The sequence below is a fragment of the Alexandromys fortis genome, unplaced genomic scaffold (genome assembly GCF_014885135.2).
Source record: "Alexandromys fortis isolate MF-2015 unplaced genomic scaffold, M_Fortis_MF-2015_v1.1 scaffold_180, whole genome shotgun sequence".
In the NCBI taxonomy this organism is placed as follows: domain Eukaryota; kingdom Metazoa; phylum Chordata; class Mammalia; order Rodentia; family Cricetidae; genus Alexandromys; species Alexandromys fortis.
The window spans coordinates 3,264,089-3,278,569 of NW_026068143.1; the positions used below are offsets into that span (position 1 = coordinate 3,264,089).

The following is a 14,481-nucleotide window of genomic DNA, read 5'->3' on the forward strand; positions in this document are numbered from 1 at the left end:
TAGGTTCAATGTCCTTTATTTATGGCTAGAAACCAAATATGAGTGAGAACATTCCATGTTCCTCTTTTTGGGTCTGGCTTACCTCACTCAGGATGGTGTTTTCTATTTCCATCCATTTGCCTGCAAACTTCAAGAAGTCCTTGTTTTTTACTGCTGAGTAGTACTCTAATATGTATATATTCCATACTTTCTTCATCCATTCTTCAATTGAAGGGCATCTAGGTTGTAGGCCTTATCACACAACAAACGTATATGCTCTACTATGTTTATAGCAGCATTGTTTGTAATAGCCAGAACCTGGAAACAACCTAAATAATACTTGTTAATGTCTTTGATGAACCTTTTTTCTTTTAGAAATGTTTTCTCCCAACAGTTTATAGCTAATATACCCATATTAGGGGTGCAAACATATAAGGATTTATGTGGTTCCATTCTATCATAAGAAGAACACTGTAGTATGTGTCTGTTAATAGTATAAGTAAGAGAAATACTGCTCTGTTTCAAAGAATATGAGAATCAAAGACATCTTGACCCTGAAAAAGGTTATTATCAATGTGATATTGATGGGCCATTTGAAGTCAGTAGAGTTTTAAAGAAAAGAACAGTTGAGGAAGCTAGAAGAAAGAAATAGGGATAGACTCAGTGGTTAAGAGCACTGTCTTCTCTTTCAGAGGATCAAGGTTCAATTTCTAGTACCAACCAGTACTACTCATTACTGTCTGCAAGTTCAGTCTCAGGGGATACACCACCCTCTTCTGGACTTCACAGGTCCTGCACATATGTGCTGCACAGACAAACATGCCGGCAAAAAACAAACATACAAAATTTAAAAATGAACAGAGGATTTCTTTAAGACTTTTATTAATGTCCAGGGTAACATTGCAATTACTGGCATGGGAACAAAAGTGGATGTGTGTAACATCACATTGTTCTACCTTTTTTTTTTTTTTTTTGACTTTTTGAGACAGGGTTTTACTGTACTTTGAAACTTGTCCTGGAACTAGCTCTTGTAGACCAGGTTGGCCTCAAACTCACAGAGATTTGCCTGTTTCTGCCTCCTGAGTGCTGGGATTAAAGGCATCCACCACCACCGCCTGGTCCACATTGTTCTACTTTTATTTTTTATTAGAGGTGTGTACTTGTCTTTTCCTAAAAACAAAGCAAAACAAAGCCAAAAAATGACTTCCCAGTAAGGAACTAAAGCAAATAATTGCAATGACTTTTCAAATGGCACCAACATTGAAAGTGAGAAACATATATATGCTAAAAGAAAATTGTAGACCTATAAGCAAGAAGAACACAGATTATTGAATAAGCCTGCTGCAGCCAGTAAGAGAGAAGGTGGGGCCAGAGAAAGGTGAAACTTTTATTGCCTTAACCACCCCTTTACCCCTTCCCTTGTACCAGTGTTAATGTGCCAATTTTATGACTTTGTAATAAAAAAACAGTTGGGTTTTTGAAGTGTTTCCTCCTCCTTATAGGCAAAGTTCTGACAGGTATTTTTATAGTTTTTAGGCCATGTAGTTTTTTTATTTAATGAACTCCTGTCACCTCCAAATGCAATTAGCTTCCTGGTTGTTATTGGCAACATTTGTTTCAAGAGAAGTGTTACAGAAAGACTTCTCAGCAAGGAAAACATCTTAATAGAAATACCCATGATCTCTGTATGAGAAGAGTAACTTGGGGAAAGGGAAAGAGAGAAGTAGGAATAAATTACATGCATAGCCCAGAGGGAAATGACCTTAACCAACTCTAGAAATGTTTGTACTTGAAATGAGGCAGGGATGCAGAAATAATTACCTAGATTTATAGAGCCAGAAAGTAACTTCAGACTAAATTATATCATAGCAATATACTGAAACAATGTAACTGTTCTGAAGCAGGATCTATATGCAAATACCTGTGGACATCCGTGGATGTCCAGTGTCTAGGCAGCCCTGCTTCAGGAGGCAGCTGCTTATTTGAAATCTGAGCTTGGATGGTCCTTGTAAGACTAAGTAGGCAAAAGATAATTTTTTATCACTTTCTTGAAACTTCTCTGTTTATTGCTGGTGCCATAAACCTGGGAATCATTGTTACTAATTCCTTCCTTATCCCTCACACTTTTTCTACCACAAATTTAAACATTGCCATTACCTTTAATCATCTGCTGGAAACTGCTGAGAGCTTTCTCACCATACTTAGCATGACACCCAAGACTTCTTATCACAAGGCCCCACTTACCTGTCTAGCCGCCTTGCTGTTTTTAAGCCACTCTTTGGTACTAAGCAAAGATATCTCTTTCTAGTAGATTTATGAAATGATGACAGTCAGATAAATAATCAAGCTTTGTCTTATGTGAGGACCAGTTTCAACAGTGAAGAACTACGAGAACTATCATAACGACATTCCTTTTAATTACCTTACTTCACATTGCCTATTTCTGGGCATATAACAATCCTGTTAGTCTCTAAAGTAAGGTAATGAAGGAGGACAGTGCAACTATAGAGTTAATAGACCCCTGCAAGCATCTTCTGTCTGACCTGCAACCCTATTACCCACAGAACAATTGCTAATCCTGGCAGCAGTAATGTGGAATAGACTGAAATGGCTCCAGCATTATGACCTCAGCATAATGTCACTGATGCCATGACAACCCCTGTTCAATTTAAGTGAAATTGATGACTTTGTACTTGTACTTACCTAGGGACTTCATACATTAAACATCCTCCCCAAAACACTGGGTCACGTACAAGAATAGCTATACTATATTATACAATCCTAGTAATTTCCCTAATGAGTTCAAGAATACAATTCCTGAAGTGTTTGGCCATGATTACATACTAGAAGACCCAAGAAGATGATCTTTCTTTTCATGTAATATTTTAAATTTATAAACACACTCTCTACTTATATTTAATTCCTACTTAGAAAACATTGAAATTGGTTACCAATCCATATGCTCTTTCTATACCTTACTAACCGTATAATATACTGGAAGAGAGCTGCTCCCACAAAGGCATTGTGAATCCACACTCAAAGAGTAAGAAGTTAAGCCTGGCTTTATAGCTGTAGTCTGTGGTCTTAGCACTGGGGGCAGACAATGGTGAGAGGATCTGAGCTTCTGCCTGGCCTGGGCTACACAGGGAAACCCAATCTCAAACCAAATAAAGAAAAATAAATCAGGTTGTTGGTGTCTCGGTGAGAAACAGTACTCACTGTATCATCCAGATTATCACAACTTGAGCAGTATTAAGTGTAAGTTGTTTTCTACATAATTTCTTTTCTTTGTGATCTTTTAAGTTATAGCCACTTAATCATTAATATTCAGAAATCAGTGTACAAATAGATATGTACTTAAAACATCCAGATTTTCTGAATTTAAAATTTTAGATATCTTAAACTTGGATTAATTTTCCTTCTAGGCTTAGTCAACATGCCCTTGCTTTCTATAAGTTTTGGGTTTTTTATAACTTTATTAATTATTTTAAATTCTTGTACTGTCATCTTAAGTAGTGGCTTTTGACAGTATTTTGTTATTAGTTTTCTGATTCTAAAGTAAAAGGAAAAATGCATTGCATTTACTTCAGAAGTAAAGATATTAGTATAGGACACATGAAGGATTTATCAGAAGGTTCTGGCTGTTATGTGACACTACTCCTGTAAAGACATACACAACTGTTTTCTCACCCAAGACCAAGGCACAGAAGTCACACAAGTACAACTTGCTGAACCAATGAGTTTGGGTGCAGTTAACTTCAAGGTCCAAATCAGGAGCAGAAGGAGAGAGAGCACAAGCAAGGAACTTAGGACTGGGAGGGGTACACCCATACACTGAGACAATGGGGATCGGGAACTCACCAAGGCCAGCTGGCCTGGGTCTGAAAAAGCCTGGGTCAAAACTGGTCTCGCTGAACATAGCGGACAAGGAGGACTACTGAGACCTCAAGAACAAAGGCAACGGGTTTTTGATTCTACTGGACCTAGTGGTTTTGTGGGAGCCTAGGCAGTTTCGTGGATGCTCACCTTACTAGACCTGGATGGAGGTGGGTGGTCCTTGGACTTCCCACAGGGCAGAGAACCCTGATTGCTTTTTGGGCTGACGAGGGAGGGGGGCTTGTTTGGGGGAGGGGGAGGGAAAGGGGAGGCGGCGGTGGGGAAGAGACAGAAATGTTTAATAAATAAATAAATTAATTAAAAAAAAATGTAGATGAGGTGTTACTGACAAGAGCAGAAATGACTCATAGACAGTTTTGTCACTAAAACCCACCTCAGCATAGGTGACAACTTATGAAAGCAGAAAACTTTAGGTTCACTGCGCAATTTACAGTTACCTCAATAGGTTAGAGCATGTCTCCTCCAGGTAGCTCAACTAGTCTGAGCTCCTTCTAGGCAGCCCAGCTTGTCTGATACTCTGTTAGTCAGCTCAATTGGTTTCCCTTTTAGGTGATTAAGCTGTTTTGAGAGTCCCTCAGTGGTCCTTACTGCATATGTGTGCTTTGATAGGAAAGAGCCTAGCAAGTCTTCTCAGTTTCAGGAACTTCCTGAACCTTTTGAGTTCTTTACTCCCTGAACATAACAAGTTTCCCATGCAGAATGAAACATTTCTCCTCCTTTTAAAACATCTTGTGTTTTAAGAAGCTTCACTCAAAGACACAAAAATTTATCTAGGAGGAAATTGTTACATAACACTGGAAAAGTTTTTATGAAAATTGAAAATAGCTCTTTGGATAGAGGAAATTGGAGGGTGGGACTTATCTAATCATATTATAATCTCCCCCAAAAAATAAATGTTTAAATATAAACAAATGAGAGAATGTTTATATTCTAATTATGGTTATATTCTTCCATGTGCCTTTCTAGCATTAGCATTTTCATATATGTAGTTCCTCTATTTTAGAATCTATGATTTGGTCTTATCAATATCCATGGCCCTGATAGCTCTAAAGCCAAGAAGGTGAATTTGTGATGGGGGTGTCAAATTTGATTTCTGCAAGTCCTAAGTCACCTGAACCCAAAGCTTTTCATTATACTGATAGTTTTATAATTGGAGATGGGTTTATCCACTGATGTACTCTATAGCTGCAAAGAAAATGAATATGAATAATAAATATTAATATTAAATTGTTACAATTTTTCCTTGATAAAAAATAAGTGGAGGAAAAAATGAGAATAACAAGCTGGCCGTGTTGTAACACATCTTTAATCACTGAATTCTAGAGGCAGAGTAGGCAGTTCTCTGATCTACATGGCAGGTTCCGGGACAGCCAAGACTACATAATAGAGAGATCCTGTCTCAAAAATAGAAAAACTAAAACAATAACAGAAAGTGAGAATATCACTTCCACCATCTACATTAACTATCCATGGAAGAGTTGACATGTGGGTGGTCAGAAATCTTCATTTTGCAAGAAAAATAGTTTTTTTTTAGTTTTTTCCTCTCATTTATTTTCTTTCTTTGAAACATGGTTTAGATACATAGCACAAGCTGGATGACTTGAGTCCCAGATTTTGTACTTCCTAAGTGCTGTCATTTACTAAAAATGTTCTTCCTTGATGAAGTTTGTTTTTCTGCTAATGAGAACAAATGATTCCAAAGAGACTCTCTTCAACATGGCTTTAGAGGAGCTCCAGGTTGCTATGTATTTTCCCAACCCTGGCCTTGAGCTAAGACTGTCTGCAAAAGCAGGAGATTTCAATTTGTGTTTCACCTTTGATTTGAAAATTCACACATAGTTTTTGCTGTAGGCAGAATAACAGTTGCAGGGGAGACAGCGGGTGAAGGGAGTGTGATTCTTCATGGGCAGCTGGCCACTGCTGTTGAGTTTCTAGGCAGGATACAGAATTCCCCCCCCCCCCCGCCAAATCATTATTTAGAAAGTGTCACCCAATACAGCTAAACTTTAGTCACAACTTCTACTGATTATTGATAAATTTTCTTTCTATTCTCTTGTCAAAAAAGCTTTGTTTCTTTATTTAAAAATATTATGTTCAGAATGAGGTTTTCAGGCCTAGAATCGCAACAAATATATGACACAAGATGCCGAAATGCACTTGCTGAATTTATAAGAGGTAAACAGCGTAATAGTTTCTGTGTTTAGTTACTATTGACAATGTAGTAGTTTCCCTGTTTAGTTACTATTCTTTTTCCCGCCTCAGTTTTAGTTCAGACCACATTATAAAATCAGTTTAGAGAACTAGCTTGGACTCAAGGGGACATCTTATAGGGAATATGTGAACATGTAGAGGGAACGTATATTTTTAAATTACAGTTACAAATATTGCTGCTTAACCTGGCCCACATGTATAATCACAGTCTACTGAGTTTGAAGCAAGTGTTGAGTATATAGTAATGCCCTGCCCCATTTCATAATAGAAAAAAAAAGAATGCTAAAGACTGGTAGCTAAATTGCATATTCTCTTAAACTTTTAAACAAGAATTTTCTCCTAGGTATATGTGACTTCTAATTGTATTTCTTTTTGGGGTGGTAGGGGTTAGGAATTTCAAATATGAATCAAATGTACCATTTATTTTCCTTAAAAGTCCAAAGAAATTTATGCTGATGAGATTTTTGCCATTGTTATTATATAAACATATTCACATCATTTCTATAACATTTATATAAAATGAAACTATTAGCCTATAAATGCACTTGAGAGATAATACAACAATGCCTACGGTTCAGAGTGCTTTTAATGTTTTTTTTTTCTTTTTCGCAATGCTTTGTTTGAGCCATATTACTGGCATGTGTCTCCGCTGATAATAATTCAAGTGAATGTATTAAGTTATGGAGAAGTTGAGAAGTCACATTCAAGCCTGTGCAGTCATAGTCTTACAAGAGGAAGTTTCTACATTGCATTTCTTTGAGCTCAGATGTAAGAAGATTTCTGTTACTTTGTCAGTGTTTAAAATTATTAGAAAATTTTAAAGCAAAGGAAGAAAAAATAGTTTCCTGGGTAAAGCTTTTATGTTTATATAAATTGTGCATTCTAAGTACAATCTAGAGATTGTCAGTAACATACTGTGATTTTATTTCCTTAAATGCCTATTAGTTTTCTTATAGAGTAGGTAATTGAAGAGTCTTTACATCCAGTTTCTCATTTAAAATATTTCTTACATTTTGCTTGATTTAAAGTCATAAATTAAAATGGCTTGACTAAAGATCAGCCTACTATCATATATTTGCTTGAAACCAAGAAAATACATACATGTATTTTTCAAATGAAGTAAGTAGATAAATAAGATTTGTGAGGAAAGTTTCTCATACATATAACTCAAGAGAGTATATACGCTTAAATGTTTATTTATGGAGTATGCGAAAAAAAAGCTATAAGAAAGAACCTGATAGATACAATTTAATTTTAGTGTTATAATTCAAATTTAGTAATTCAATAGCAGATATAAAAAATTAAATGAGAATAAAAAGTGAAGTGCCACCAGAATGACTAATCAGTTATTAAAAATGTCTGCAGTGGGAATTTACTTGTATAGAAAATGTTTGCACTGTCATAAAAGACTCCTTAATTTATATTAGTGGACTAATTCAATGACAGTCACAAAAATACACTCTCACCCTTGAATCCATTCAGGAGACAACCATTCCTAACCCACTGTACTGCGTAAATATTTTTGGAGCACCAGGAAGTATGCCCCCTCTTTCTAGTTAGGCTAGGAACTCCATAAATACCCACTACGGGTTTTGACTGTTACTTTTTTTTTTTTTTGTAATATTTTACCTATTTTGTTTCTTACCCTTTGTGTGTGTGTGTGTGTGTCTGTGTGTTTGAGTTTGTGTGTGTGCATGCCTACGCGATTGATTATGTGGTGTGTGTGTGTGTATTGTACCCTTGACTTTTGGGTGTAGGTTTCCTATTTCCACCTTGTTGGAGGCAGGCTCCCATTTGTGTTGTTTTGCAGCAATCTTCAGGCTTAGTTTACTTGCCAACTTCTGGCTTATCTTGCTTGCAAAGTTTAATGATTCTCCTGTCTTGCCATGGGTAATTGTGGAGATTACAATCTGGAATTTCTGCCTTCTCATCTAGCTTTTTTATGTAGCTTCCAGGAATTGAACTCAGGTTGTCATGTGAGTGTGGCAAACATTTACCCATTAAGCAATCTCATTGACTCCAACTCTTAACTCTTAAGATTACAGCAGTGTGTTCCTGGCAAGTAATTCAGCAGATAAATCCATGATCGTTCTTTTTTTTTAAAAAAAACACCTTTGGATTTGTTCAATATCTTTATAAAACTCTAGGAAGACAACGTAACCTTTAAATGTCCCCAGGGACTATTGTACATGTCTTAATTTCCAAAAATACTCTTTAAATTTGAACCTTTGTAGTTTTCTAACAATTTGATTATTACATGCTGTAATTATAATTGCTTCCCAGACATAAGTGTCCGTGTACTTTGTGAAATCTATGTACCCAAAGCACAAATTAAGTTTAGTTCTCTTGATTAGAAAGAATACTAATATTAAATTAAATCGGAGCACAGTAAGGATAAGAGGTAAGGGAGGTACCTCCTTATTTTCTTAGATTATGACTGCACTGTTTAATTCTTAGTATCATATGTATAGTAGAATTTTTATGCTGGGAGGTAGGCTATAGAGGGGAGGATAATGGCATATATAAGGAATTGTGTCCCTTGAGAAGATTAGTTGAAGAAATGGGTTATAGCTTGACTTGACTGAGAAGGTCTAGCCAATACTTTCCCTGCAAGTCAAGAGTAGTAGACTTGATTACTGTTTCACAAAGCAATATTAGGACTAATAAGTGAGAGATTAAGTATGCTGATTTGGGTAAGTTATTAAAAATTAATGTTATAAATTGTCAAAAATATCCCAAACTAACCAAGCCACTTAGGTTATAAGGAATACTGTATTTTGAATCTAGTATGTGTATACCATAGATTTGCTAGGTAACCTTTTGGTAGCATAAACACAGGCACAACTCTGAACCCAGGCCAAAGAAGTCCGTTAATACTTTTGGAAACTTTTTTTTTCTTCATTTAACAAACATTAGCTTTTAGTTTGCTGTTGAAAACTGAGAATTCCAGATTTATGTGGGATGCCCCCTGTAGGCTGTGAGTACCATTGGTTAATACAGGAACTGCTTTGAGCCTATAGCAGAGAAGTGCACAACAGAACAAGGTGGGGGAACCTAAACTGGAAACTAATGCTGGGAGAAAGATGGTAGAGTCAGGGAAAAGTCATGTAGCTCAGCCAAAGACAGACGCCAGAACTTTACCTGGTAAACCACACCTTGCCGTGATACACAGATTAATGTAGATGGGTTAATTTAATGTAAGAGCTAGCCAAAAATAAGTTAGAGCTAATAGGCCAAGAAGTGATTTAATAAATACAGTTGGAAACGTTTTTTTAAAAGAAGCCAGCATGTGGTGAAATGGGTATTCCTCCAGCCCACTCTTCTTAGATACTTTTGTTTCATATGGAGGTAAAGATCAACTATATAATTTGTAAAAACCCAAAGTGAAAATGGCAATGTGGGATGGAACTGAAAAAAAATATTTTCAAAAATATTGGCATCAAAACATTAAACAAATCCAGTGGTCTTTTAAGCATACCAAGGGATGGTGTAGGTCTCATGTTCATGAAATTATGAGTAATGGAAAGACTGTGAGACACTAAGCAGCAAGCTGTAGTTTTTGTAAAGCTATAGCCAGATCTATAATTTAACCCTCTTATATTTGCTTTCTTCCTTTTATTCTTCATGCCTATTTCTCTGGAATTATCCACTTTCACCTCCAAACTCAATAAAACACTAATAAGTAAACTGTCATAAGTTCTGTTTTACAGGGATATCGACTATATAAATGACCTTTTTCTGATTTCCCTTTAGTATGACTTCCTAAGTCAAATTCTAAATAATTTTCCTCAATGTAAAGAAAAATATGTTATGTAATGCTGCAAATGCTTACATTTTCATGTAAGGTAGCTTATGCCTCAAGCATTTTATCCTATTTTTTGGTTACATTACTAATAATTCATTACAAATGTAGTACAGACAAACTAATAGTTTTCCATTACTTTTCTTTTCTCTTTTTCTGGCTTTACCATTGTCTAAGTATGTCCTGCAGCCCTCCGCATTATGTTTATTTATAGGCAGATTTCAATTCTGCCTTTTTTATGGTTGTATAGTAGTTGATATATTAACTGCCAATCATTATCATGTATAACCTCTGCTACAATCTTAGCTATAGAAATGGGGATAAATATAAACATAAAACAGTATTTCTTAAAATATGCATATTCAATAATCGTTTATTGACTGTTATGTATAAAGTACAGGGGTAAATATAAAAGGAAAAGCAAAGACTTAAGAATTTGTCTTTCCTTTCCATCTTACATGGGGGTACAATGAGGTAAGGCTTTAGAACATTCATTATAAGAGTAATAATGATGAACACCTATATATACAAAATAGGTTAACAAAAGGAAAGCATAGCTAATGTAATTAGCACTTTGTAAGACATGGGAACCTTTATGAACAAAGGCCCATATAGAAGTGTCATTTGTACAATTTAATGCTAATAAAATGGAGGGGGTAACACATCAAGACTTTCCAAGCATCTGATAGACTTCTTGTATAGCAATCCTTCCTCCCACATATGAAGCATCACTCCTCCCAAATAAAGTTCTTCAAGATACAAGAGAGAGACCTTTCTAGATAATATGACTTGTTTGGGGGAAGAAGATTTCTACTTTCTATGAGATAGTTACATTGCAAAGAGAAAAAACAGATTCAGTAACTGTCATTCTGGAGATGTCAGGATAAGAGATCAAAAAGTTGTTGTTTCTGAGGCCTTTCAGTCTCCCGAGGTCCCAATACTCAGCATGCCAATAATATTGGTTCTAAACCCCAGCCATGGATCAAGATTTAAGAAAATTATAAGACAAATTAGGGAGCGACGTAGAAGATGATAATGAATTGCAGAGAATTTAGAGAACAGAACTGGAAAATTTATGTAAAATTGAGGATCTGACATGTTAATTGGTAAGGACACTTTTTAAAATATTAGTTTATTCAAAGTTCAATAAGAAAATATATATTAACAAAACATTGCAAATTTATTGAGATTTTGTATTACATGGAAGCTTTCCTAAGAGAATTAATAGCCTAAACCTCAACATTGGCTTTTAGCTGAATTGGTAAAAAATGGAGTATTGTAAAGATATATGAGTGGAAGAACAAAGAAAATGTCTGTGCACAATGTAATACATTGGGAGTGGAGGGCTATTTTTCCTCCCTCTGTTCCTCTTCATAGATCATAATGCTCCTTAACTCTGATTCCAAAGAGGGTACCTGTCACTACCATATATTAGATTACTATGTCTTAACACACACACCATGTTCTTGTAACCCAAGTGACTCAATACCCAGTCAATTTCACATATATTGTTTTTTTTTTTTTTTCCAGGAATCTCTTAGAATGGGAAAATAGAAACCTTTGAATAGTTGGGGAGACTAGAGAGTAAGAACATATGATAAGAATTTAGTTTTAAAATTAGAATGGTTTGCTTTTCAATAAACCCATCCTTTGTTTTAGCAAGGCACAACAGTTCTTCAACTTCTCTAATAAGGAATACTTTCCAACTTCCCAGATCTATACAAAAAGAACCATATTGGACAGAACTATTTATAATGACAAGTTAATATAAAAAATAATCTTCAGTGTTAGTATTTGATTTTCAGTCTCTTGAACTTCCATGTATATTATTAAGTTGATTTCTCCTTGTTGAATTATAAAGGTAAACTTGTCAGGGTGATGAATTTGGATCACAATAATCTGAATTTTGCCAGAGGGTAGATTTAGTCAGTCTCTTAAATTTTTCATTATGATTCTAATGTATCTCTAAAACACACAAAATTTAGTAGAATAAAAACCGTTTTTCTTTTTGTGTATTTCATATTCTTTAGTGGAAACTGTTTCAGAGGTATGCATTTAAAAACCAGTGTCATAGGCTATGTATCAAGTTGTAACTATTATTCCCTTGTCTCCTCAACTAGAATTTCCTCAGATTCTGTTGGTACTAAGAGATGCAAGTATCTCTATATACAATCAGTTCAAAGTCATATAGTAATATAGTAGAAAATTGTTATAAGATTTTTTTTCTTCTTTTTTTAGTTTACTCCAGAAATGACAGCACATTGAGAGATCCAAAGAATGTACCTGTATTTAGGAACAGTTTGGGATACAATACATAAAATTATTAGTTGTCAATGAGAGAAAAGGAAAAGAGCAGAGAATATGAGGGGTAATTAAAGTGACTAATGATAGTATTTGAGGGCATGCTGAACCTTTGTGGATGTGTATGTTTGTGCATATGGTTTGCTCTAAACTTCCCTTCCATTTCAACAGTTACTTTACATAGCTCTCTAAAGTATCAAATCTTAAAGATGGGAATTTTTACCATAGGTGTTGGTTTATAAAACTAAGGGTTTTCCAAATAAGCAAACATTTCATTCTTTTATATAATTTAACCTTAAATCATTTATATAACCAAGGACATGCATTAATAAGATAAGTTCTCTTTGAACCTTAATTTCTCTTTAATCTTCAATTTAAATTTTAAAGAATGAGATATTAGGTGTTCCATCAATAAATTTAAATAGGAATGGGTTCATCTGAACTAATGGCTGAGTAAAATTGTGACATTCCCATATTAAATATAATGATTTGGTATATTATATTACACATTTTCATTGACTTCATGGAGAGTAGAATTTTTATGGGCTGTAATTCAGAAAAATGTGAAGTGACTTTATGGAACAATTCTCCACATTAAAAAAAGCCTTTAGCAGATAGTGTTTTTAGTTGTTTAGTAGAATGTCTAGTATTAGATGCTAAACACTTTGCACATTGTTCTTTAGTTTCAGCTCAAATTCTCAAGAGCAACCTTGCAGCGATGGAACAAAACATTCTTCATCTGGAGCGTGACATCAAGAATTTCCCCAAAGCAGAAAGTCACCATGATAAGTTTGTGGAAAAGATGATGATATCCTTTATTTAAGTATTTGTTTATGTGTTTGTCTGGGTAGCTGTCTATTCATCGATTTTGTGTGTGGTTAGTTGTACTAATCTACAACAGCAGATGAATTTGTGTGCAAGCTGAGCTGATTTTTATATTAGCAACATAAATTTTATTTCACAATGTTTTGAACCTGGTAGAGAAAGCAAGGGGACAATTAGATCAGAAAAAATGCCATTTCTCAAAGACAAATTTTATTTGAAAGCCCACAAGATATGCAAGGTAAGTCTTAGGATGTCTGATTATACCTGAAAGAACAAAGCAAATAATCCTCTTTTGTAGTCAAATGCTTAAGGAGAGAATCATTATGAGAAAATAATTTTAGGGGGAGGGTTTATAATTTTTTCTCTTTTTTGGGTGTGTTCACTTACATTTTCTGAAGATATACATGCATTTTGAGAAGCGATGAGAGGATGACTAATATCAGTAGACTGAAAACTAAATGAATAGATGTATGAATGGAAAGAGAAACAAATTGACTTGTAACTATAAGAAAGAAAGAAAGAAAGAAAGAAAGAAAGAAAGAAAGAAAGAAAGAAAGAAAGAAAGAAAGGAAAGAAGGAAGGAAGGAAGGAAGAAAGAGTATATATTTCTTGCTACACAGACACTTAGGAAATTCATATTTTATATACAGTATACTGGTAAATTATGTGTATGTATATATGAATTTTAAAGGAGAACTGAGAAACTACATTTAGTTTGAATTGTTTAATGTTCAAGCTGTTGTTTGAAGATAAACTACATTCAGAGCTGTTTTTTTTTTTGTTGTTGTTGTTGTTTTGTTTTGTTTTATTCTGGAGTTTCAGAAGTAAAAGCTATATCCTCCTCCTCTGGGTTTAAATAAGTATCTTGAACTGCAGATTGATTCACTAGTTTATATCTCTAGAGGGAATAAATACTGCAATTTCTTTATCAGATAATAAGTAAATTCCTTCAACAACTGTATGGTAGTCACCATCCTTCAAGGTTAAATATCGCCTTTTTCTCCTCTCCCGTGTTTCTTTCCTAACCAACTTAGGCGTTATGGTGCTAAGCTTAAAAATTACTTAAGACTAGTACTTGGCATTTATATAAAAATTTATTTTCCACTCTTATTTTTTGCCTCATAAAGTAGTGATGTGTGGTCCTTTAGTGATGCTATATTTGTTAATAGGGATATTGGATGGGCAAATTAATGAACCGTTACAAGCAGGAAGTCCTTGTCTAGCCTTGGGTTGTATAAATGGCCACATTGGAATACTTAATATGAACCTTTTGCTTCATTGGTGAGTAGAGTTATTTTTATTTCAAATATGTCATATTGTCCATTGGCCAGAAGCATACCTTTTTTACTTTTTATTGTTTTTTTTTTTCAATTTAACAGCCTTTCTGCTGTTTGCTTTTTTTTTTATTGAGAATAAGAAAAAAAAAAAAGTTTCCGCCTCCTCCCAGCCTCCCATTTCCCTCCCCC

At 34.7% G+C, this 14,481-nt stretch overlaps 1 protein-coding gene across 6 annotated transcripts in view; it reads left to right on the plus strand.

Moving 5' to 3' along the window:
- Positions 1–14,481, plus strand: part of Diaph2 (diaphanous related formin 2) — a 773,854-nt gene that overhangs the window by 449,043 nt on the left and 310,330 nt on the right. For all 6 annotated transcript variants that reach the window (XM_050126860.1, XM_050126858.1, XM_050126856.1 and 3 more), the window contains one exon: positions 12,874–12,998. In XM_050126860.1, coding sequence (XP_049982817.1) covers positions 12,874–12,998 — 125 coding nt within the window. The remainder of the gene's footprint in view (positions 1–12,873; positions 12,999–14,481) is intronic.